A 24,888-nucleotide genomic window follows, 5' to 3' on the forward strand; every position below is an offset into this window, starting at 1 on the left:
CATTTTTTTACCTTCAAGGCCAATTTGTGGATTTGGAGTTTTTACATTGTAGAAGAATTTTTGGTACTTCACCAGCAACGTTGAGGAGGTGGATTTGCTGTGGATGGTTATTAGAATGATTTAATTGGTCTGAGGAATATCAGGGAATGGAATGAGAAAGATCCGGGGCCCAGAATGGTTTGCTCCTGTCAAGGGATAGCAACCATGGAAGTTTAAGGCCACAGATGACGCTTTTTGCCATTATGAAAAGACTCTTACTAATGGACGCTGCTCTTTAATGAATCTGTAGTGATATCATATCATGTACTTTTAAGTTCACATGAACTGTTATATTTTTCACCTCAAGAAGCCCTAGATGTTGAGCTCAGGGCTAGTTATGGCCAGAATGCAACATCGAAGGGTGGAAGGATGGCTTTCAGTGTGGATAGTCGCAGGCTGGGTCTGCCTCCTGGTAAATGCACAGATGAAGATACCGCCAGAAACGTAAGTACCGACTCTGTCATTAAGTAAGAACTGAAGAAATGGTTATGTTGGAACTCATAAAGCAACAGACATCTGCAAAGTATTAGTATTAGTATCTTAAATGAGGTGGTGCATGGTCCCTTTAACACCATTGTCCACTCTCCCAGAGGTTTCCAGGGCAGTTGATAGATTTAACTCAATTAAGTCAAGGCCACAGAAATAATTGATTTCACACGCATAGTGAATGGGCCAACATTGGCCCTGTTTTAGCAAGAATGCTTACCACGAGGACAATGGCAAATAGAAATCCAATATCCATTTAGCTTTGAAGATGTGCTATGGATTTGACAGAATAGCCAAATAGCACCATGTTAGCCAAATTCACAAATTAACAGGGAAAATCGAAGTTACTTACCTTTGTGCACCCTGTTTTTCTAATATTATAAAGATGTCCTCTGAAGGAAATATTCAAAGGAGCTAATTACAACCAGATTATTTTACACCATATCCTACTTGTTTACCACCAGTCACTAAGTTTGTTTTGGTATTTATTCGAGCTCTGTAGCATATGGAGCGATCTGAGGATAAAAGGCTCATCTCAGACAAACTGGATTCACATAGAGCCACATGTTTTTTACCAGTCTAATGCAGAGAACATGGGCTTGTTTTGACTTTTAAACATGCTATCAAGTACTATATAAGCTCCATTTTGATTTTCAAGGATAGCAGCCTTGGTTCCCTCCCATTTGAAACCTTTTGAAATTAAACGACATGCAACTGGTACCAAAATAGGCAAGGAGAGGGGGGGAAAGCCACCATCAAGAGATTATTTGGGCTGGAATCTGCGTTTGCTAATAATCCATGCACATGCAGACTCATTTGAGTACATTTGATAGGAGGGGCACAGCTTTACTGTCTGACTGGAATCATGCCGTTTTTAAGTGAACCAAGGCAGTCCAAAGAGGTCATAACCAGCTTGGCTCTGTCATACTCTTTTCTGTTGAATCTGTAAAACAATTGTGATGTCCACTTAAGGGACAAAACCATTACCTAAAGGCAAACTAGAAAGCAGCCTATACAATACACATGACATATTCCCACACATATGGATGTGTGACAGATCAAATTTGATCTCGAAAATTATATATCTAAAGCAAGAAAACCCATATTTAGAGTATGTTGAAATGGCCAGTGTCATGCCTTAGCCTTGGTTTCATACATGATATGTCCACTAGTGTACATTATTCAGTGCCTGTTGGATGGTCTTGCCTTCATGCATTCTCAGTTTATCTTTATAACTATGGTGGAATTCACAGTGCATGGTTTCCAGTAGGTGTGCAGGCTATAAACATTGTGTCTGGTTTAGTTTAATCTTTTTGTGTTTGGAGATGTGAGAAGAACCTAATCTGTGACATTGACCTGGTCTAGTGCATCATCTCTGAGCATTTGAACTGGCTCCAGTTCTCAGACCTCAAGCAAACCTTAGGGTTGTATAGGGCTTCAACTGCTAGCAAGCAGTATCTGGAGAAACTTGTGCTTTTGCTTTCAGGTGATCAGACATTTCAGCATGTTTTCCATCCTCAAAGTCACAAAATACATTTCAGATGATTCTTGTGGTGTTGTGACATTTGCCACCAAATTCATTTTCGTTTCTAATATTAGACCGGCACCGTATGCCTTTGTGTTCTAAGGATATCCCCTTATTACAGTCTAATGGCTGGGTGTTTCTATTTGTGTCTGCCTGAGGGTTCTGCTAATCCCTAGGGAGATCCTGATAGTGCCATAATCCAGCACCCTGCCAAGACCTGCTGAGCTCTTCTTACAACAGACACTAGATACCAAGCATCCAGTGTTTTTTAAGGCCAGCGCCATTGCCTCATAAGGCTGGAGATCTGTCTCTGCACAGTACGAAGCTTTTTTTGTGCTTAATACCTACTGTTTACTACTTACTACTACCAGTGAACTTCACATTGATGATTCTTCTCCAGACTGAGTTTTGTTTTTGCAGGTGTCTTGTATATAGACTTCACAGACAACTAAAAAGATCCTCCAGTGTAATTGTGTTCTTCAGCTTACTAGTGGCTGGACACTCACTACTCACACTGCTTTTGTATGATAAAATGAAGTTACTTTGTGTGTATTTCATGATCCCTTTGAAAAACTGGAAAACAGTACTTTGTACATACATACAGAATTTGAGTTGAATGAAAACTTTAGATGCCCTTTGTGGTATTAAGTGCTTAGACTGTCATAAAAATGGATATACAAGCTTTTAAGCTTTTTACCTAAAAGAATATATTAAGATGTAACCCCTTTGTAAATTCTGAATAGTAACTCATTTAATTACATATTTTTTCTCAGTAACGGTAATGAAATACAATTCTATTTTCCAATGTAATCATGTAACTCATGTAGCTAGTTACTTCCCAACCCTGCATGTCATTATATGATGCTTCAGTTTTAAGGCAAATACGACAATGGCCTCTACCACAATGGCCACTACCACAACGGCATGTACCACAATGGCCTGTACCAGACATAATACTCAAATTTTCAAACTTTCAAACTGCCCAACTATTGCCCTGACACATACACCACTCACACAGGTCTTGTAAAACTCCTCAATCTATTTTTTTCTCTTCATTCATTTTTTAGGGTTCAGGTGTGGGCCAATATTTTTGCCGATCGACTAACTGCCCTTACATCAAAATACTCTGGAGCACATCTCTTGCAAAAGGTAAGCTGAGATTAAAAGTAAATAGCTTTAGCCTGTGGTGTTAAAAAGTCCATTAAACAAAAATCAGCCAACAGTTGTTTAAACAGTTAATATGACACCATATAAATCATGAAACTAAACTTGAAGATCAAATTGCTGCTTTGTGTAATTGTTGATCTTGCAGTTGAGATTGGCAGTATTTGTAAGTTTCCGCCGTACCATAAATGCTGAAAGCGCTTAATGAAAAAAGCAAAATGTCCAACTCACTCCCTTCTCCACCCTACTCCCCCCACCCCCCATGAAATACACTGAGGAATGTTTGTCATTTGTTACAAAGCAGGGATTTGGGTGTTCTGGACACAGAACGTAGTACATGCCCTAAATATTTATGACAATCCGTCGTGACACCTGTGAGGTTAGAGGGAGAGTGGGCTTGATGATGAGACAGGAAGAGGGGGGATAGTGACCTCCAACAAGTGACACCTTGCTTTTATACTATTGTCAGTGATCAGAAGGAGTCTGTGAGTGTGTGTGTCTGTGTAAGCATGTGTGAGTATGCCTCAGCGGGCAACAATCCCCCCTTCCCCCAACACAAACACACACACACACACACACACACACACACACACACACACACACATAAACAGGCAGACATGTATGTACATATACCAATTGATGGAGTGAGAGAGAAGCTAAGTTTTTTTTTTTTGTAGTTTTGTTTTTTTAAAGTTTATTTTTGTATTCCCCCTCTGCCTGTTGCTTAAAATTTGTTAAAGCACTTCTTCACTGTCAATTCTCATATTTGCGTCCAGTGAGTCTTTAGTAGGTCATTGTAGTATGCCTACTCCGTAAGTCTTATGACGTTGAATGACGTTCTGATGTTGAAGCTCACCAGAAGAGTTAGTTTCGTCTGTGCCATTAAATGTTGTTTAAGGCCTGTCCGTTTAGTCATTTTTAAGCTATTGTCCACACATTGGTAGGCTAGAACTACAGTAATAGGCTCATTTGGAGAAAATCTACACAGGACATGATGATACACTTACAGTGCCCTCCACAATTATTGGCACCTTAGGTGAATTTGAGCAAAACAGGCTATGAAAAATATGTCTTTGCTTAGTCATTCATCACTATGGGAAAGACCCAAGAACACAGTAACGATGTGCAACGAAAGAGCTGCACAATTTAAGAAATGGACACAAGATTATCTCTAAACAGTTGAAAATACCCATTTCCACTATCATGGAAATAGTTAAGGAGTTTAAAGCGACAAGAGATGTTAAGAATCAGTCTGGAAGTGGACGTGTGTGTTCATTGACCCCACGCACCGTGAGGAGGATGGTTCGATCACAGCTGGAGAATTGTAGAGGCTAGTTGAGTCTTGGGGCAGAAAGTCTCCAAAACTAACATCAGACACCACCTACATCAACACAAGTTGTTTTGAAGGGTTGCCAGAAAAAAAGCCTCTGCTGTCAATCAACAACAAACTAAAGCGCCTACAGTTTGCCAAATTTAAGTCAGACCTTTAATGGGACAGAGTTATATGGTCAGATGAGACCAAAATAAAGCTTTTTGTCAACCAACATCAAAGGTGGGTTTGGCATAGACAGACAGATAGCCATACAGAAAAGCACCTCATACCTGTGAAGTATGGTGGCGGATCTTTGATGTTGTGAAGCCCAGACATCTTGTTAGGATACATGGTGTCATGGACTCCATCACATACCAGCAGATATTAAATGAAAACCTAACAGCCCCCTCCAGTAAGCTTAAAATTAGCCATGGTTGGACCTTCCAGCAGGACAATGATCCGAAGTACACCTCAAAATCAACACTAAAATGGTTCACCGACCGCATAATAAAGGTTTTGCCATAGCCTTCACAGTCCCCCGACCTTAACCCCATAGAAAATGTGTGGGATGAGCTAAAGCCGAGTCTACAAGCGTTGACCTCAGAATCTGAAGGATCTGGAGAGATTCTGTTTGTAGGAATGGTCTCAGACCCTGTGCCATGTGTTCACCAACCTCATCACACATTATGGGAAAAGACTCAGAGCTGTTATCTTAGCAAAGGGAGGCTGCACAAAACATTAAATTAAGGGCTGCCAATAATTGTGGCACACATGTTTTGGAGAATAATATTTATTTAATGGCAACATTTTTTTTTCTTTCAATTATTTTACCTCAAATTAAGATTTTTGTGAATATTTTGATTGGAAGACCAAGAGGATAAACAGCGAAGACATATTTTAACATAGCCTGTTTTACTCATTTTCACTAGGGGTGCCAATAATTGTGGAGGGCACTGTCAGTGTTCACCTGTCAAGTACACCGTACACCTGCAGGCGCTACTGTCTGTTTGTAGTGTTTACTCCGACAAAACTCTATTCATATCACTTTGTCATGCTTTGGGAATCTAATTTTGAATGCACCATTTTCATCCATCTCTGTAAAATGGTGGTTGTACCATGTAATACATAATACAGCTCCCAATGTTTTCTCCCAACAGCTGAACATTCTAGACTTTACCGCGTTTTGACATTAAGATGTAGACATAAGGTAGACAGTATTAGTATCCACTGAAAGACCAGCCATAAACTTAATTTGGTAAAGGGAGAAGACAAACTTGCGTCTTTTTATATATCTACTGTATATTGAAATACATTTTGTCTTTACCTAATGGCAACACACTCTTGACCTATTTTTGGGATATATTTGCATCCAAGAGAAAGTCTTGAAGTGGAACACGAACATGAAGTGGACACCTTACCCTAACAGGATTGTGGTACTTTAGTTGTACCAACAATGGCTTTTGCTGAACCTTGGGTTACCTTGAGATTGTGGTTACTTGGATTAATTGGGTTTAGTGATTCAATTAATCCAGGGATTAACAAAATTCACTGTATGAATGCCAACACTATCTCCACCCTCACTTTATGTAGTAAAATACGTCTTTCATATCAAAATGACACAACACTGCTGTCTGGCTGTTTACCTCAAACAGTTAGGTTAGGTTACCTTCAACAAGGCCAGATAGGAAATCGCTATGGATTACATCAAGGATTTGTGTGATAATGTCAATGACAGATGAATCATGAATGAGCTCAGAAAACATTGAAAAAAGTATTTTAAATCATTTCCCCCCGTAGAAACTTAAAGATGTGGAGCCCATCCTCAAAATTGAAGATGTGGATGGAAGGGAACTTGTTAAGGATTTCTCTGACGAGATTGAAAGAATGTTGGGAAGTAAAATGAAATCCGTTAAGGTAAGTATTTTCCCAACTTTCTGTTCTCAAGTAACAATTCTCTCAGAACATTTTTCTCATTGAACTTGCCTGATGCAATTGATCCATTAATTGGTTCATGATAATAGAGGCTCAACAGTCATGCAATGAGTGTCAAAGTGGAATGATGTTTGCACTTGTAGGTCAACACAAGGTCTAAGAACATCAAGTAAATAGTTGTAGTAGGAACACATACTGACAATGGGCCTCATTCTCGACCTTTTTCTGTAATTCTTCAGAAATGTTTCTTACACGACTTCGCAAAAACAACGTAAGAGAAACGCTTCCGCTGCATTCCCGCACGCTTGAAAATGTGTTCATAAGCAGCCGAAGTCTTCTCAGCTGGGTTCCTTCCGATTAGCTTCTTAGATTGATCCGCGTTCTCGTGAAAGTGGATTTGCATACATACACGCCCTGCCAGCTCCTTATTAGGAGACGCAATTTTAGAAACGTGTGCTGTCGCAATCTCCCGAATCCACCTCGTAACAGGTGTTCATTAATAAGGTGGAGATATTGTATAACGTTGAACGTCCGAAGTCCGTAAAACACATTTAATTCGTCACTTTCTTTTTTTTTTATCGAAAAATAGGCACCATAGGTGTGAAGACCGGTCCCAAGTACGAGTATAAATTGTAGTCCATCCTGTCGTTCGAAATGGCCACCAAAGGGGTGAAGACTGGCCACCAGTAGTAGGCCTAGTATAAATTGCAATAAATGCATGCCTTAGTTCTTAGAGATTGAGCTTAGTGTTTATTTATTTATTCACTTACATTTGCAGTGTTCATGTCATTCACAATCAGTCTCTTAGCAGACGCGGCCTTTGTCCAAAGTGACGTACAAGGGAGAGAACAGTCAAGCTACGAGCCATATAAACCTAGTGTAACAATAAACACTACCTCGTATAATTATGACTATAATGTGAAACGTAATTGTTAATGATACAAATATTCTCGTATTTATTATTATCATAATTATTTTAATCCGAGGATGTCTGTAGAGTTGACGTGAACGCAATCACCAACGGGTTCTCACAAATTCGCCCTTTAACCCTTTTACTGTAATACGGAGTTTTTTCAAATGTCATTCCTCAACGCGATTCCTCAAATAACCACAAGATGGCCCGTGGAATCCCATTTGAGAAGATTCCGGTAGAGTTACGACTGCTATTTCGAGTTCTGAAAGTTGTCTGAAGTTCAGAAGAAAGCACAGAAGAAAAAAAATTACGAGAATGCAAATGTTTTCATAAATGTTTCCGAAGTGGAGTTCCTTCTGAAATCCTTCGGAAAGTCTTCCCAACTGCTGTCGAGAATGAGGCCCAATGTGTGTAGTCTACTTGTCATGTGTATGGCTTTTGATAACAGTGTCTGCTGGTGAAAGCAGATTTGAAAAGCAAATGTAGGTTCTGTTGTGGGGTTCATTGAGTCACATCTAACGGAATTATTTTTGGTTCAACTGATTGATCAGAATGTTGAGCGTGGAAAAGATAAATCTTTCATGCTAATCTCGTGTTCATTTATACTTAAACCAAACCAAGTGATGAACTGGAATACTTATTCACTTTTTTCATCAAATATCATGTAGACCAGGGGTCTTCAACAGGGGGTCCGCGACCCACAGGGGGTCCGCGGAGGTACTGCAGGGGGGTCGCGAAATCTTTGGGTGATAAGACAATTTTAATGAAAATTTTAACAAATTTAAATGTCTTCCAAATCAGAATTGTATTTATTCCCTTGAAATGTACATTAACATAAATCCAACATATTGTAGCGAACGTATAAATTGATTGAGAAGACGTTATCTTTAAGTCTAATCGACACATTCAGCTACCCACAGGAGCTCTCTCATGCTGGGCACCGCTTCACTCACAGCACCTTTCATGCAAATACGACAGCACAGGCACTAGCCAATCAGAACGCGTTTCTGCTCAAGTCTAGAGATCGCGAAGATCAAAAAAAAAAGATGGCGGACCAAACTCCATGGCTGGTCTTGTTTCTACCTATAAATTGTTAGTTTGCCATTTTTTTGCTTAGATTTTAAAAAATAAATAAAGAGAAATAGACACTGTACAAGGTCAAAGAACGTTAATTGTAACTGAAAAATAAGTCTGAGAGGATTTGCGAGGTGTATTAGCCCCCTCACTAATGTTAGCATGCTACTGCCTACAAAATTAACAACTTGCTAGCGGTGTGATTGGTTTGTTGACCTGTCAATCTCACTATAACATCAATGTTGTCAACACAACTCCATGCGCCAGACTCCTCCTCCGTCATCCGTTGGATTGTGTCAGTCAGGAGTTATTGAAAAGAAGATACATCTCAAAAATGTGGGAGGATGTGTGCCATCGACAGATGCTTGAGGATTCACTGTCCCTTTTTTATGTATGATGAAATAAAAACATATATCTGTGAATTATTTTAATAAGTTGTTATTAATTGTTAGCTCAGAGTTGTTTGCAAGATGTATGTTTATAAATGGCAGTGGCACGGCCACCCTGTACCTTTCATGTTGTTAAATGTTAAATTAAATTCAATGTTAAAAAAATAAAATGTTAATGAATATATTAACCTTTGTATTATTTGAATAGCTTAGTATTGAATACACAATCACAGGGTAGCTATGTTTATTTGGCACTAGGCCCAGTATATTATAAACAAAATTGTATGCGATTTATATAGTAGGGGGTCCCTGCTCATCTCGCCATCAGTTTGGGGGTCCCTGGCCTGAAAAACGTTGAAGACCCCTGATGTAGACCAAGATCCAATTAAATCAGAGATACCAGGTTTGATGTGCTGCAACAGCCAACACACCTACTAACTAGTATTCTCAATGATATGTTCACAGAGGTTGGCAGATACTGCCGAAGATTCAGATTTCTACCATGATTATAATGCAACATTAGAGGTCTGTATTTTTTTTTGTCTTTTCAAAGCAATATCTGGTAATAATCTTGATACCAATGTGACTAAAGTATATTTGTGCTTTATTTGTGCTTTGTACTTTCCCTACAGTTTGATTACTACAATGCAATGCTTGTAAACTCAATGGATGACGAGGGAAACTTCATGGATCTAGGTGGCGAATTTCCATTGGAGGAAAATGAACATTTCAACAAAATGCCTGTCAATACTTTACAGAGTGACGTCCAAGTGCCCACCAATGTCTACAATAAAGGTATGATCATATGAATTTACACTTTATTTCAGATAACATTAAGTTATGACCTATCTGAAACACAAGCCATATACATTAAGGTATTAATTTACAAATCATGTCACCACCATCATCATGGCCAAGCAATTCACAGGCTAAATTTGCCTGATGGTGTATCTTTTCAAAATATTCTGCCCTTATGACAGTTTGTGGAAGTTAAGTGAAAAAAAGAAATGTAGAAATCCATGCAATGTCATAGGAGCTTCATCTTGTCAAGTGCTATACTTGATCGTCATGGAGACGCTGTGGGGCAGTGTATCTAATAATGCTTGTGTCCTTTCTTGTTTCATCCTACAGATCCTAACATCCTTAATGGTGTGTACATGTCAGAGGCCCTGAACGATATCTTTATTAACAATTTCCAAAAAGATCCCACACTCACATGGCAGTTCTTCGGAAGTTCAACTGGTTTCTTCAGACTCTATCCAGGTACAGAGATGACTGTCACCTAAGGAGTATCTGCTCTGAAGCCCATACGTTTATTCACATGACTGAAGGGGATTAAAGGAGATGTACTACTTAACCTGAGGAAGGTTGAACTTGGCTGTGGTGCTCCTGTAAAATTAAACTTTAGTTTTAAAAGAAATATTCCCAGACTTCATCACAGTACTGGTGTACCTAGTTTACTATAGCTATATGTCGAAAGAGACTGCAGTACCAGACGCAAGGCTAGGACATTAAGGCATTACTCCTAGCTATTAGGGTCATGTTTTGTGTTTGTGTCACTTGTGATATGCAATCAAACACTGCATTTCTTTCCTCCCTCTGAAGGCATCAGATGGACACCCGATGCAAATGGTGTGGTGTCTTTTGACTGCAGGAACAGAAACTGGTGAGACTAAAACCACTCGTTCAATGTGTAGCTTTCATGTCACCCTAGGACACCATGGCTGTGGAAAGAGAATAACATAAGCCGATACCATTAACTGAGTTACTGGGCGGGTGCCATGTAGCTTACCTGCACACAGCAAGTTTGTATCTGGCCTTGGACGCTGTAGCAGCTTACGTCCATGGATTGCATCCAAATGCCTGGTTATAGATATAGCAACACAGTATAGACATGATCCTGCAGAAAGACTTTAATCTCATCCTCAAGTGGTGAGCTGCTAAATAGCCAGGTCAGTCGGGCCCACCTGGGCACCATATGTAGCTGTTTGTACTTAGTAAATAGTAAATAGAAATTAAGATATTACTGTTATTTTTTTTTGTATTGGTAAAGGACACCCATTTTTTTTAAGGCTTTGCAGCTTCTTTGTTGTATAATATTCTAATGCAGTTTTATGTGTAATGACTGTTCCAGAGAGGCAGGCAATGTCAGTTAGTTGTTCTGGCCAGTTCACTACTATCCACATATTTGTGTAACTCTTTACTTTGTGAGCTTGATGTTGTTGAAGGGTAAAAGTTGGCTATACCGGGTGGACCCAGAAGATATTTAATAAAAAATTCCAATCCCTATTTCATGTTGCGTTACTGTAATGCCACTCACAGAGATCTTCTTTTGTTTCTTTGCCACTGTCATTGGCAGGTACATTCAAGCTGCCACCTCACCAAAGGACATCATCATTGTTGTGGATATCAGTGGAAGCATGAAAGGCCTGAAACTGACCATTGCCAAACACACCATCAACACCATCCTGGACACTCTTGGTGAAAACGATTTTGTCAATGTCATTGCTGTAAGGCCCTCCAACAATATTCTTATATGCCGAGGAATAATGAGGCATAGTGTGCTATAGCTATACTATAGACTGCACTCTTGACATAATACTTGACAAGCCTAATCACTTTTATTTTCTTCTCCTGTGGGATGTACATGTGCTAATTGAATCAAAACTAGATGTAAATATGTCAAGTTCATGTAGAAATATAGAATGAATCCGACATTAACATGTTTCAAGATGTTGAACAATAACATGTATGGAAAGGCAACTGATGCTGTGGTAGAGCAGCACATTTTTGAATCAATACATTTATTTAGTTTTGAATGTTAGTGAAAATATAAAACACTTATAATAATGTTTATATTTTTTGTTTTATTCTTTGACCACCCCTCATGTGGCCATCAAATCTCACTCTAATGGCGATAACCATCTCCCTCTGCAGTACACAGATTACGTGCGGTACGTGGAGCCCTGTTTCAGAGGCACACTGGTGCAGGCTGACTTGGACAATCGCGAGGTAAGTCGATTATCCGCTTCATTTAAGCTGAGGTCCCCTAAGCCAGCGAGATCAAACACCGCAGCAGGGCGCTCACAGTCTAAAAGGTACACACCCTGCTGCCCAAACCACTTTCCATCCTCACCCCATGCAGGGCACTCCCAATTTCAGTTAAGCACAGCTGTCCAATGTGTTACCTACAGATGCCATTTGTTGATGTGTCCAACATGGAGTACTTCTCTTCTCCTGGATTTTAATGTTGAAGCTTTGCAAAATGCAGTGGATATTAGTGGTTCAGCATTCACAAGTGACTGAGTAGGCACCAATTGGAAGGTTGGGTGGGATAACTCAAACATATGTGTTGCCTGTGCCACCATGCCTTTAAATCTTTGTGTAGGTCAGTGTGCCACTGGCCTCTCAGTCTTGTGAATGAGGCTTAGTCCAGTCTTCATGGTGGCCCTGATGGGTTTAACTAGAGGTGAAGCTGGTAATGATATCCTGACCTTAAGATAAGGAGCATCTGCTTGACCCAGATCCTCCTTAAGGAGACATCCAGAAAGCTTCAGGACACCAAGAATGTAGATGAATTTCCCAAAAGTGCTTCTTGAATCTATTCGTCACAATAATTGTTATGCGTTCTACTGCCAAAGCAAATGTGTTAGCACACTAGCTATATTTTGTCAGTTGAAACAACAGTTTTGTTGGAGATAGATAAGACAAGTCTGTTGCTAGATCGCTAGTATTAGACCAAAAACTCCATAATGCCTCTTAAAATACCAATAAAATAATTATAAATAAAAATATAATTCAACAATGTTCTGTTGATGATCATTTTCATAAACATATGCAAATTGTCCTGTTATCATCAGGTTAGCTGATTAGCAATATGCTGTACTGTGAGTTATTTTTGTGCACTCAACTGCTTGAGTAATGTGCTTACAGCACCACAGTCATAGGTTGTATCTCCATGGTGGTCTCTCATGCTAGTAGTACTAGTAGTAATAAAAGGCTTATGCTGAATGAGTAATGGTCTGCTTGTTGATGCAGGATATGTAGAAAGTGTGACACTGAAATCAGTTTTAGTTTCCCTGCTGCCTATAGGGATTTGGTAGTGTGTGCAGGAGTGGCTTTGTTTACAGTCTGCTCATTGATGAAAAATAATCAGATCAAATAATCAGTTATCCGAAGATCCCGACCAGATTGTCTAATCACCCATTTTTCCCATTCTTTCTACAGCATTTCAAATTACTTGTGAATGAACTGCATGTGAAGGGTGAGGGAAAAGTGGCAAAGGCTATGAAGGAGTCATTCAAAGTCCTAAATGACGTAAGTGAACTTTCCTTTTTTTCTATCTCTCTCTCTCTCGCTCTCGCTCTCTCTCTCTCTATCGCATACACACACGCACACGCACACGCACACGCACACGCACACACACACACACACACACACACACACACACACACACACACACACACACACACACACACACACACACACACACACACACACACACACACACACACACACACACACACACACACACACACACACACACACACAAAATTCTGCTGCCAACAAGGCTGTCATTCCCTGTGTGATCCTTCCTCTTCCCAGGCCTCAACAAATGGCCAGGGCAGCCTCTGCAACCAGGCTATCATGCTGATCACAGATGGGGCCATGGAGGACTTCCAGAGTGTGTTTGAGGAGTTCAACTGGCCTGAGAAGAAGGTAAAGATAAAGCCTTTACTATTCACTGTCCTGAATTAAATATCATGTGGTAAAGGGGACCAAGGTTTTCAACAAAGGTTTAAGGTCAGCATGATCAGTTTAGAACCAAACATCCAAAGCCAACTGGATGAAGCCCACATGAATAACTACAGTTGGCAGGACTTCATCATTTCTGTCTTAAATGGGAGCACCTGGCTTAATCAGGGAATCTAATTCAGTCTTGTCTGTCTCTCTGTGTGTTCGCTTGTCTTTGTATGAATACATGTTTGTGGGGGAGAGTTGTATACATCCAAGCAGACATCCACAAATGTATATGACAGATGGATGAAAACCACAGTAGCTCTCACCTAAAGAATCCCGCTTTCAATATTGGAATCCAACAGTTCCACCTTATGCCATGTGAATCAGGGGGTTTGATTATAGCCACTTGTGTCCTTAGAAAGGCAAGGTCAAGCCAGTAATTATTGAATGATGATGCTAACTGTCACCCAGCTGTGCCTTTGAGAAGTAATGGGGTGAAAGGATCTTGTCTTGAGTGATAGTGGTTCTAGCATTAAAATATGGTCTTCCAAGTAGTACGCATGATGGAGTTGGACTCATGTTTTTACTATGCTGTACATCTCTCCTCCTACTTGGGTGAGATTATAGACACTGCTTTCCAGCACACCCATAAGGCTCTTATTTAGAGGCTGCCCTGGCATTTTATCCACCACTGCGGAGAAGCCTGACAGCTTAAAAAGATTTTAAGCCTCATCTTTATCACATGAATACATAACATTTTGACGTTTAGTTCATGTCCAGAACCAACCAAAAATCCTTTTTTACTCCGTTGTTATGGAAATAAATAAAACCATCACCTGAAAGACACAGTGAATAAAAGGCTAATAGGTTCTAAAAAAAATACATGTTTTTGTAACATCTGAATGACTTCTCCACAATAAAGTCAGTGATTCTGGTTGACATTAGCTGTCACCTAGAAGCCCAGTATCGAAACAAGTTTCGCCTTCTGAGCCAAAGCTTCCTCGGCAAGACTTTAAAATGTCTTCTATCAATGTTTTCTATTTATTTTTATTTCAGTAACCTATATTTGTACTGCATTTAAATGCACAGAAAACCACTCATATGTCAATTCACCAACATGAGCCTACTTCATGACTACTGCAGGTCTTTTGACAGTCAGCCTTTTATTTCAGGTCCGGGTCTTTACTTACCTTATTGGACGTGATATGACTTTTTCTGGTAATGTCAAATGGATAGCTTGCAACAACAAAGGTAAGACATGTCTACTTTTACTAGAGATATCTAAAGACATTTATTTTCTTTTATCCATCTGCTCTACAGTAAGATTTTGACCCACTTTTTGTGTCTAAATATGGCAGGTTACTACACTCACATCAATACGCTTGCTGACGTGCAGGAGAATGTGAATGAATACTTACATGTGCTGAGTCGACCCATGGTCATAGATCATGACCATGACATCATCTGGACAGAGGCTTACATGGACACTGTGGTGAGCAGGCTCACCTGTTATAAATGTTCGCCCTAATACCTGAGAGATGGATACCTTTTACACAGCCCCAGTCTTTGACCCAGGATTTCCTTGTTCATTTATCATGTTTCACTTGCAACATTTCATTATTCACATTTCTGCTTTGTCCATTTCTCATATTGACAGCTCCCTAACACAGCAGAGGTAAATCGTATAGTCAGGCTCCTATAATGTGCTTAGTTCTATTCTCTGGTTGTCTTGGGAAATGACTGACCTGCAGGATAAAGTCAACTCTGCTGCACCAGAGTGGTAGACTTGTAGTAGTGTAGCGCCCTCTAGTGTTGCATACCTGTAATGATAATAGCTCTCCGTAGAGGCCTTGCCCTTGAGGATCACACCAGTGATCACATTAGTCTCTCTAGTTAGACAGCCCCTCTAGTTGAAATAATTTTTATTTCAGCAAATTAATTTCCCAGTGTCTGTGGGTAATTTTCAAGCTAACTGAATGTCTGTCTCTTAGCTATTCAACACCATGGCTCACAGTTTACTGCTAATGACATCAGTGGCCATGCCTGTGTTCAGCAAGAAGAAGGAGACGGTCAGTATGCCTCTTGTGCTATTGGGCTTGATGCTGGACTCTCAGTGGGAGTTTTATTATGTACTGATTATATCTGTCTGTTTCCTACCAGCTGTCCCATGGAATTCTCTTGGGTGTGGTGGGAACTGATGTTCCTCTTTTAGAAGTGATGAAGTTGGCCCCTCGATATAAGGTCAGTTTTGTTAAACGGTGCTGCATTATATATATATATATATATATATATATATATATATATATATATACTTTTTACCCTCTTGATTATCAGATTTGATTAGGTGCATCCTTATATTTGATACATCAGTAAAGCGAAGCCTTAAATGTGTAATCAGGGTGTAGCAATGGGAAATACATCGGCTCCATTGTCTTGTTGTATGAGCTTGAAATGTGTATTTTGTCCTTGCTTCTGCTTTAGCTGGGCCCTCATGGCTATGCCTTCCTCATCACTAACAATGGTTACATCTTGGCACACCCAGACCTACGGCCTTTGGTAAGCACCTACAACTCATGCCTGTAGTAACAGGTTCACATATTCACAAGGCTTGTGTTAACACACTTTCTCGGGTGTTCACTTGCTGATTTATTGCCGGGATTACATTTGGCTCTGAAAACTCTTTTGCTTTGTGAGCACTTTAGACGTAGCCTTGCAGTTCTTCCTGCGTGCACTAGGTGTCCTCGCTTTTCACCAGCTGTGTTTCTCCCCCCTTTTCGCCTATCAAAACCCTCTCGCCCACAGTACATAGATGAGAAGAAGAGGCTGAAACCCAAACCCAACTATAACAGTGTAGACCTGGCTGAGGCGGAATGGGAGGACACAGGGGAGTTTGTAAGACACACACACACACACACACACACACACACACACACACACACACACACACACACACACACACGCACACCACGCACACGCACACGCACACACTCACAAACACACATTCAGGGAGACGTACATGCACTCACACCTTGCAGACATCCACTCACACTTGTTTTTGTTGTGTCTGTGTGTTACCTGCACAGCTAAGAACATCGATGGTGAAAGGAGAAACTGGTACTCTGACAATAGATGTGCGAGCGTCAGTGGACAATAGAGTAAGTGAACTCTGAACTCTGAAGTTTGAAAACAGTCACTACCTTTTATATCATTCCTCATGTGTATGGATACGTGTTTGGCTGCAACTAAACCAAGGTTTTTCTTTGTTTCACCATAGAAACGGCCCTTGTTCCTGAAAAATGATTATTTCTACACTGTCATCGATGAGACTCCATTCAGGTACAATGAGACATAGCTCCCAACACTTCTATTACTTAACACTACCAACACATTTAGTACTTTTAAGGTACTGTCAACATGACAAGTGTGTCTTTTTTTGTCAATATACATATATACATAACATGATGGTTGTCTTCCCAGTTTTGGTATGGTGCTGACCCGGGGCCATGGCCAGTTTATTTTCTATGGGAATGTGTCGGTGGAGGAAGGTAATTGGCTCTTTACATTCAGCTGCCCTGAGTATCCTGTTGTTTTTGTTCTGATTCTTTTTTTAGGTTATTATTCATGCTTATCACTATCCCTCATTGAAAATTAAAATCTGGCATGATGATTGGGAAAGAAAAGTGTTAAGGCGCCTTTCCACTGCAGGAACCTGTGGGACTTTGAAGTGGCTTGAATGTTTACAGGGACAGCCCACTGCTCAATCCTTTTTGTCTTGTACTTTTCTACCGCAGTGCTAGAACTACCAGACCAACAAGTTGACGTAGCCTTATAATTTTGCTCTTTGTTCGCGACGTCAATTCCGAGCAGACAAAATAATAATGCATCACTCGATTGAATGTCTTCATGGCAGCTGGAATTACTTGATAAATAAAGATAGCAGCACCACTGTCGATAAAGTGAAGCCTATATTTCAGCTGATGTTTTGCCTGTGTGCATTCAGTGACTGTAACTGTGTTAAGTGTAAGCTGTAATTCCTCTTGTTGAATTTACTGCATAAGCTCTGGTCAAGAATACTCTTGCTGGTTATAAAAAATGGTGCTTTTTGTCTTCTACTCAAGTCATCAATTATCATGACAAACCCTACCCAGCACAGTTACAGGGACGGTCATTCTCCTCTGAACATGGCCTTTAAAGGGGATGGTTGAAGCGCATACAAAGGTCCAAGCCACCCAAAAGAGCCCACTAGTTCCAAGCCGCCCCAGAACAGCCCTCTAGTTCCTGCAGTGGAAGAACAGAGTTTAAGTTTTCTGTGGTATGTGGATCACAGAGAAGAAAGTCTGTGAGGTGCAGAATAAATAAAACGCTGGCGCCGAAGGAGTGCTTGATGCACGGTGGAGGACATGTCATTGTCTGGTGTGCTTTGTTGTACATTTTATGCAGACCAAAAGGAATCATAAATCAAAGAATCATTGGGCCTCATTCTCGACCTTTTCTGTAATTCTTCAGAAATGTTTCTTACACGACTTCGCAAAAACAACGTAAGAGAAACGCTTCCGCTGCATTCCCGCACGCTTGAAAATGTGTTCATAGGCAGCCGAAGTCTTCTCAGCTGGGTTCCTTCCGATTCCTTCCGATTAGTTTCTTTCTTAGATTGATGCGCGTTCTCGTGAAAATGGATTTGCATACATACACGCCCTGCCAGCTCCTTATTAGGAGACGCAATTTTTTAAACGTGTGCTGTCGCAATCTCCCGAATCCACCTCGTAACAGGTGTTCATTAATAAGGTGGAGATATTGTATTACGTTGAACGTCCGAAGTCCGTAAAACACATTTAAGTAGTCACTTTTTTTTTTTTTTAAATCGAAAAATAGACACCATAGGTGTGAAGACCGGTCCCGAGTAGGAGTATAAAATGCAGTCAGTCCTTTTGTTCGAAATGTCCACCATAGGGGTGAAGACTGGCCACGAGTAGTTGTATAAAATGCAATAAATTCATGCCTTAGTTCTTAAAGAGTGGGTTTAGTGTTTATTTATTTATTCACTTACATTTGCAGTGTTCATGTCATTCACATCCAGTCACTTAGCAGACGCGGCCTTTGTCCAAAGTTACGTACAAGGGAGAGAACAGTCAAGCTACGAGCCATATAGACCTAGTGTAACAATAAATACTACCTTGTATAATTATGAATTAACGGGTTCTCACAAATTCAACTGTTAACCCTTTTACTGTAATACAGAGTTTTTTCAAATGTCATTCCTCAACGCGATTCCTCAAATAACCACAAGATGGCCCGTGGAATCGCATTTGAGAAGATTCCGGCAGAGTTACGACTGCTATTTCGCGTTCTGAAAGTCGTCTGAAGTTCAGAAGAAAGCACAGAAGAAAAAACTATGGAGAATGCAAATGTTTTCATAAATGTTTCCGAAGTGGAGTTCCTTCTGAAATCCTTCGGAAAGTCTTCCCAACTGCTGTCGAGAATGAGGCCCATTGTCTTTTTGCACTCATTTTTATAATTTGTACACTCATTTTTACTCCCTGCCTTTAACATTACCATGCCATCCCCCATGGGTGACATGTGATTACAGCTTATTACATCCTACAATAAGACCCAAAAAACTGCCCTAAATTATGTCATTGAGGGAAGAAACAGTCTGCCAAATAATAGCAAATGGGGGATTCTTTGAAAGGTTTCAAGCACAAAATAGTTTATTTTGTTTCCTAACCTTTTCAATGTTTTGACTCCATTTTCCATTTATTTTCCAGCTTATTTAATGGATACAATATGAAAAACAAATTTTCTTAAGAAAGAAAATTATGTAGAAATGATCTCTCACGTTTTAACTGAATTTCACTGACTGATGAAGTTAATGTAGAAATGTAGATAGTTCGGTGAACTCGATGAAATGTCTGCAATGCTTTTTCTGTTTGGAAACACTAACTGAGATGCTTTCCTTTAGGATTGCATGATCTTAACCAGCCAGACCTTACCATCGCAGAGGAATGGTAAGATTTCATGTTCCCATGCCACTAGGCAACAGTCTTTTTCCTATGCTGCCTTGTTCTTTGATTCGGTTCATTTATGTGTATGGAGACACATGTATGGAGCTGACTGCTGCATGGAATTGACTGATTCCTTTTTTTGGTCCTCTGCAGGAATTATTGCGAGACTGATGTCGACCCTGATCATCGCAAGCTTACTCAGATGGAGGCTGTCTTCAGATATCTCTCAGGGAAGGACCCTGATCTGGAGTGTGAGTGTGTGACTCTGGACAAATGTACTACTCCATGTCTGCATTTACCATTTACGCTAAATGCAGCTTCAGTTATCTGGATGCTTCATTCTTTGCCTCAGTGTCTTCCAACAATGCACATACATGAAGCTGTACTTTCAGAAATGTGCTTAACGAACGAAGGAATGAAGGAATAAATGAATAAACAATTGTATGAATGAATGTTGACCGTCATACATGTGATGCACTAACACAGATAAGACATTGACCAGCCTTGCAGCAACGTACCAGCAGATGCAGTGGTTGACAGTCATTTCTGCCACTTCAGGTGATGAAGTGCTGCTGCAGCAGCTGCTGTTGGATGCTGTGGTGACTGCTCCAATGGAGGCCTACTGGACTGCCATGATGATGGATGCTGCTGGGTAAGAGATGGGATTTCATGTTCTCACGTGGGTGTGTGGTTGAAACCAGTGGGATCAACCAAATCAGACTTCACTAACGACCCTGTTCCTTCCCAGAATTGATCCTGGAATGGAGACGGCGTTCCTGGGAACCCGCTCTGGGCTGTTGCGAATCACCAGATATGCAGGCAGTGAAAGGCGGATTGCAAAGTAAGTGCCATGCAGCAGATTGGAATGGGGGAATCAGATCTGACCAGTTGCTATATGTGGACACCCTTATAGTGGAAACACGTTAGGGTTTATAGATGTCACGCACACTTTTTTATTTATCATTGCATTTATATGATATTTTAATTTTGTATTATTTTATTATTCATTATTTATTATTTTACAGAGCAGGTAGGGTATACTTGCTTGCCAGGATGTCAGCTCTGTGTAAATCGAACCCAAGACCTTGGGGTTGTTGATGCCTTCTATCAGCTGAGATACAGGAATCGTTTTTTTCTCTGATTCATCCCACAGGAAATTCCTTACCAAGGCAGATAAGACGAACCTCTTCACTCTGGACCACTTCCCTGACTGGTATCGGATAGCAGCGGAGAACCCCCCTGGGAAGTTCCTTTACTACACGCCTCAAGATGAGGACAGCAAAGGTGTACCATCATCTTTGCATCCAGCTGTTGTCTGTGTGGCTGATTGCCATTTGGTGAAAATAGCTTAAATAGCTGAAAAACCTAAAGTATCCCCCTTTGTGGTACAGGCAAGAAGTTTGTCATTGCTGTTACTGGTGTGACAGTGACGTCTGGACCACGGACAGCGTTCGCTGGAGGTAAAAAGCTTCTTTTTTTTTTATGTGTGTTTTTTTAAGGTCTGCTTTTTAAGCGTAACAAGACGTTTTAAGTTGATTCGTGTTACTCCATTCTAATCAACCACAATGAAACATTGTCAGTTATAACTTTCTACGTGTCTCTGGGAGACATGCAGACAAAAAAAACAGCCAAGTTTAGTTAGTGTGTTACTTTTTATGTGTTTAAAGAGTTTGATGTCTGTGATACGCCTTCACATTACCATGTAAGTAAATCATACACGTATCTCCTGGCTTAATGCCATGTCCATGGTATGGTTCTTATGAGAATCTACATCGAGTGTTATAGTCAGTCATCAGTGAAATGTAGTTTGAAGACCCTGTTTACAATGATGATTTATACATGTGAATGTGAATGTACTGTACTACATTTGTTGACTGATTCAAAAAAGGCTTGGATACATATTTTATTATTTGTTTAATCTCAAAAGATAAAGGTTGTTAGGAATGTTGATTCAAATAGTGGCAGGATTGAACACGGGGCGCTAGATTGTTAAACCAGTGTGGATTACGTTTAGCAAATGTAGAACTTTGGAAAAGGTTTGGTCTTTATTTCCAAAAACACAGAAGATCCAGATGAAACAGAAGGTAGGGATAGATACCTCATTGACAAAACAGGGCATATAAGCCAGGTGAATTCAAATTCCAGAATGAGACAGAAACAAAGAAGCATCTAACTGCTAAACAGTAGAGAAACAAACCAGGAACATCCAGAAAAGCTCACGGGTATAGCGTTAGCTTCAGCGTGGTGCGCCAAGGTACACAGATCACTTAGACTCGGTGAGGAGTTTGCCAAAGAGCCAGCTATAAATACTACAGTAATTAGTCATGTGACTGTCTGATGAGCAGGTGGGTACAGAAAATGGTGGGAAAAACAAACAAAGGTAGGAAGTAAACATATGGACAACCAAAATAAACACATGATAGTCATCACATGATCTTATAGGTATATGCTAATTTTAGACAGACACATACACCGTATGTTTTAAGAGACAATGAAAGTTTAAATAAACTGAATAAATTAACCACTCAATTTAATGTAATGTAATCAGGTACATTGTATACGTTTCATTTTTATAATGATAATAGTTTTTTTATGTATTAAGACATACATATAAACATTAGTTTAAAAACCCCTTCTATCTGAATTAACACTGTGTGACACTAACACATGGATTTGTACAATTTCCTTTGGCTTTATTTGTTTATAAGTTTGTGTTGACACAGGGAATGGGAAAATGTCTCTTCTCACATACAAAACACTTATTTTCATAGACTAATGAGAGACATGTCATCTTTGTGTTCTTCTTGACAATAATTCACAGATTGTTATTGCAGAGGACAGTGTCCCAAACATCAGTACTTGTACTAGTATCTTGGGTTCACCTATTTATTAAGCCAACCTACTTCAATCAGGACATGAGAGTAAAAGGTAGTCAATAACACAAAATACAGGAAGAGGTCAGGTGTCTAAAAAGCAGACTGTCTATTTCTGCCAGAGGAAGGTATGTTGGGTACAGTCCCTTCTTTTTCAGAAGAACAGCAAAAAAACAGAGACTGTGGTGACGACATTAATCACACTAGTCAGACACACACCTCTCGTGACAGCACCACCTCAACGTGGGGTATCACCTCTGTCTCTCTCGCTATGGCAGGCAGAAGCTCACGCTTCTCCTCCTGCTCCAGGTCTTTCTCCTCGCTGCCATCTGGTGGCCGCTTGTGTCCCTTGCCGTTCTTCTCCCTCTGGTACTTGGCGGCAAGTGAGGCGTAAATGCAGCCGTAGGTGGCCGCCGCCACCATCATGACACACACAATGCCGCACACCACCCCGGCCACCACCACCGTGGCTGCCGCCCGCCGCACACTTACCGCCCTGTAGCGCTGGCGCACACAGTCAGGGGCCCCGTCTCCCCCCGGCTCCTGGCCATCTGGGCCCCTGGAGCAGGGCGGGAAGCTGTCTCGCACGCAGTGGCTGAACATCTCGGCCGGGACAGCCCTTATGTCTCGGCCCCACAGCCCTTTGGGCAGACTGCACTCCAGAGCGTCCACCTGTCCCCCTGTGCATTCATGGAGTTAAGGAAAAAGAAACATTTCCTGTTAGCATATATTCATTCAAATCATCTTAGTTTGCTGCCAAGTAAAGATTTCAAAATTAGCCTTGCATCCTCGGGTCTGATCTACGCTTCCATAGAAGGTTGCGCTTTTCTGCTTACATCTCCATCGAAATCATCTGGTAACATTGTAGAATTAGCCATGCACTCTGGGAATTGTATGCATGCATTTTTTATATTGCACTGCTACAAAAAGCGTAGCAGGTTAAATTAGCATTGGACACTTTTACACCGTCCCTGAGCTCTTGACTGTATGTTATATGCGCCTCACAGAGGCTCACTCACCCCTGTAGAGCATCCACTCCAGCCAGTGCTTGAACTCCACCAGGCTGCAGTTACACTCCCAGGGGTTTCCCACCAGCAGGAGGCTCTGCAGCTCGGAGAGGGCCTCAAACTCAGCCCGCTGCACATTTCTCAGACTGTTGGCTGCCAGGGAGAGCCACGTGAGCTCCTGGAGCCCCCCCAGTAGCCCTCGGGGCAGCGAGCTCAGTCTGTTCAGGGACAGGTCTAGACGCTGGAGTTGTGTTAGGCTCTGGAACAGGTCAGTGCTGAGACTGTGCAGGCCCGTGTCGCTCAGGACCAGCTCCGTTAACTTGCCAAGCTCACTGAAGAGGTCCGCAGGCAACTCTAGCAAGGGGTTACTGGAGAGGTCCAGCCTCTCTAGCCGGCTCAGATTAGAGAATGCCCTCGTGTGAAGCAAGGAGATATTATTACTGGAGAGGTCAAGGCTCTGCAGGCTGCTTACGCTGGAGAAGCTCCCAGGCTCCAGAGCACTGAGGTTGTTTCTTGAAAGCTGAAGGATGCAAATACCTTGGGGTAGCTGAGCAATGATGAGGCGCAAAGAGGCTGTGCTCTGGTCATTGCAGACTGCATCGGTGCCTGCACAGACACAGGTAGAGGGGCAGCCTCCAATGACAGTTAATGTCCCCAGCAGGCAAAAGAGAGATGCATATGCTGCAAGAGCTAGGATGGGAAAAAAGGCTTTTAGTGACTTTTAGTGAAATTGAAAGCTCCTAATAACCCAGGACAATCGATAACACAGAGGTTTGGGAATGATGATAACTAATCATTACTTTACACTCTGTGGTTTTTCTGTCCTATTATTCAGTACAATTGGTGGTAATCCATTTGAAATTTGAGGTTTTTGTGAAGGAATATAGTTGAAGACTTACACAGTCCATGCATTCTGTTCCTGGTCACCTTAGTGAGGAACCACATGTCTGATCAGCACATCATGGCCCAGCACTAAACTCTTCATCAACCGCTCTTCTGGCCTTCATGTTAAACGGGTTGGATCCGATCTCCACAGGAGTAGCTCCTCTATGATCTGGTGCTGCCAGACACAACCAAAGAGAACAAAAGAAAAACGTCAGGAGTGGATACAATGGTTGACAAAACTTTGGAAATTGTAGGGTCTGATGTTTTTGGAGTCATATTCTGTTGTGTCCTCACATGCATGTCAGAACTTTCTGCATAGTTTGTAGTCATGTGACTTGGACTTCTTTATGCTAGTTCAGTTTTAGTGAAACGTTTAAGACAGTAACGTAATGGAATTAAGATGTTAAACGACAAACATCAAATTTGATAATGCACAACATGTTCTACCTACAAAATGTACGTGTGAGAAAAAAAACCCTATGCTTGTAATGCATTGCCAAAGAAATGAAAGGCTACTAACTAAGACTCATGAAGGACAAACTCTCTC

General features: G+C 40.9%; 2 protein-coding genes across 2 annotated transcripts in view; one reads left to right on the forward strand and one right to left on the reverse strand.

Moving 5' to 3' along the window:
• The first annotated feature begins 227 nt into the window (after positions 1 to 227).
• cacna2d4b (calcium channel, voltage-dependent, alpha 2/delta subunit 4b) overlaps positions 228 to 24,888 on the forward strand; it is a 35,377-nt gene continuing 10,716 nt past the window's right edge. Inside the window, exons 1-26 of the mRNA XM_080841482.1 lie at positions 228 to 483; positions 3,118 to 3,199; positions 6,324 to 6,440; positions 9,300 to 9,359; positions 9,467 to 9,629; positions 9,966 to 10,097; positions 10,440 to 10,500; positions 11,194 to 11,344; positions 11,772 to 11,846; positions 13,062 to 13,151; positions 13,440 to 13,553; positions 14,747 to 14,825; positions 14,933 to 15,066; positions 15,566 to 15,643; positions 15,735 to 15,815; positions 16,056 to 16,130; positions 16,377 to 16,466; positions 16,658 to 16,729; positions 16,849 to 16,910; positions 17,052 to 17,119; positions 19,534 to 19,579; positions 19,730 to 19,827; positions 20,135 to 20,228; positions 20,325 to 20,417; positions 20,730 to 20,860; positions 20,968 to 21,036. Coding sequence (XP_080697608.1) covers positions 356 to 483; positions 3,118 to 3,199; positions 6,324 to 6,440; positions 9,300 to 9,359; positions 9,467 to 9,629; positions 9,966 to 10,097; positions 10,440 to 10,500; positions 11,194 to 11,344; positions 11,772 to 11,846; positions 13,062 to 13,151; positions 13,440 to 13,553; positions 14,747 to 14,825; positions 14,933 to 15,066; positions 15,566 to 15,643; positions 15,735 to 15,815; positions 16,056 to 16,130; positions 16,377 to 16,466; positions 16,658 to 16,729; positions 16,849 to 16,910; positions 17,052 to 17,119; positions 19,534 to 19,579; positions 19,730 to 19,827; positions 20,135 to 20,228; positions 20,325 to 20,417; positions 20,730 to 20,860; positions 20,968 to 21,036 — 2,443 coding nt within the window. The 5' untranslated portion in view covers positions 228 to 355. The remainder of the gene's footprint in view (positions 484 to 3,117; positions 3,200 to 6,323; positions 6,441 to 9,299; positions 9,360 to 9,466; positions 9,630 to 9,965; positions 10,098 to 10,439; positions 10,501 to 11,193; positions 11,345 to 11,771; positions 11,847 to 13,061; positions 13,152 to 13,439; positions 13,554 to 14,746; positions 14,826 to 14,932; positions 15,067 to 15,565; positions 15,644 to 15,734; positions 15,816 to 16,055; positions 16,131 to 16,376; positions 16,467 to 16,657; positions 16,730 to 16,848; positions 16,911 to 17,051; positions 17,120 to 19,533; positions 19,580 to 19,729; positions 19,828 to 20,134; positions 20,229 to 20,324; positions 20,418 to 20,729; positions 20,861 to 20,967; positions 21,037 to 24,888) is intronic.
• On the reverse strand, positions 22,657 to 24,401 carry lrtm2b (leucine-rich repeats and transmembrane domains 2b; the record flags this gene model as incomplete). The annotated part of the gene is made up of 3 exons (XM_080841480.1): positions 22,657 to 23,129; positions 23,469 to 24,146; positions 24,356 to 24,401. 3 exons carry the CDS (start codon positions 24,399 to 24,401, stop codon positions 22,657 to 22,659), a joined length of 1,197 nt encoding a protein of 398 aa, XP_080697606.1.

The sequence above is a fragment of the Sprattus sprattus genome (assembly GCF_963457725.1).
Source record: "Sprattus sprattus genome assembly, chromosome: 7".
NCBI classification, from domain to species: Eukaryota; Metazoa; Chordata; class Actinopteri; order Clupeiformes; family Clupeidae; genus Sprattus; species Sprattus sprattus.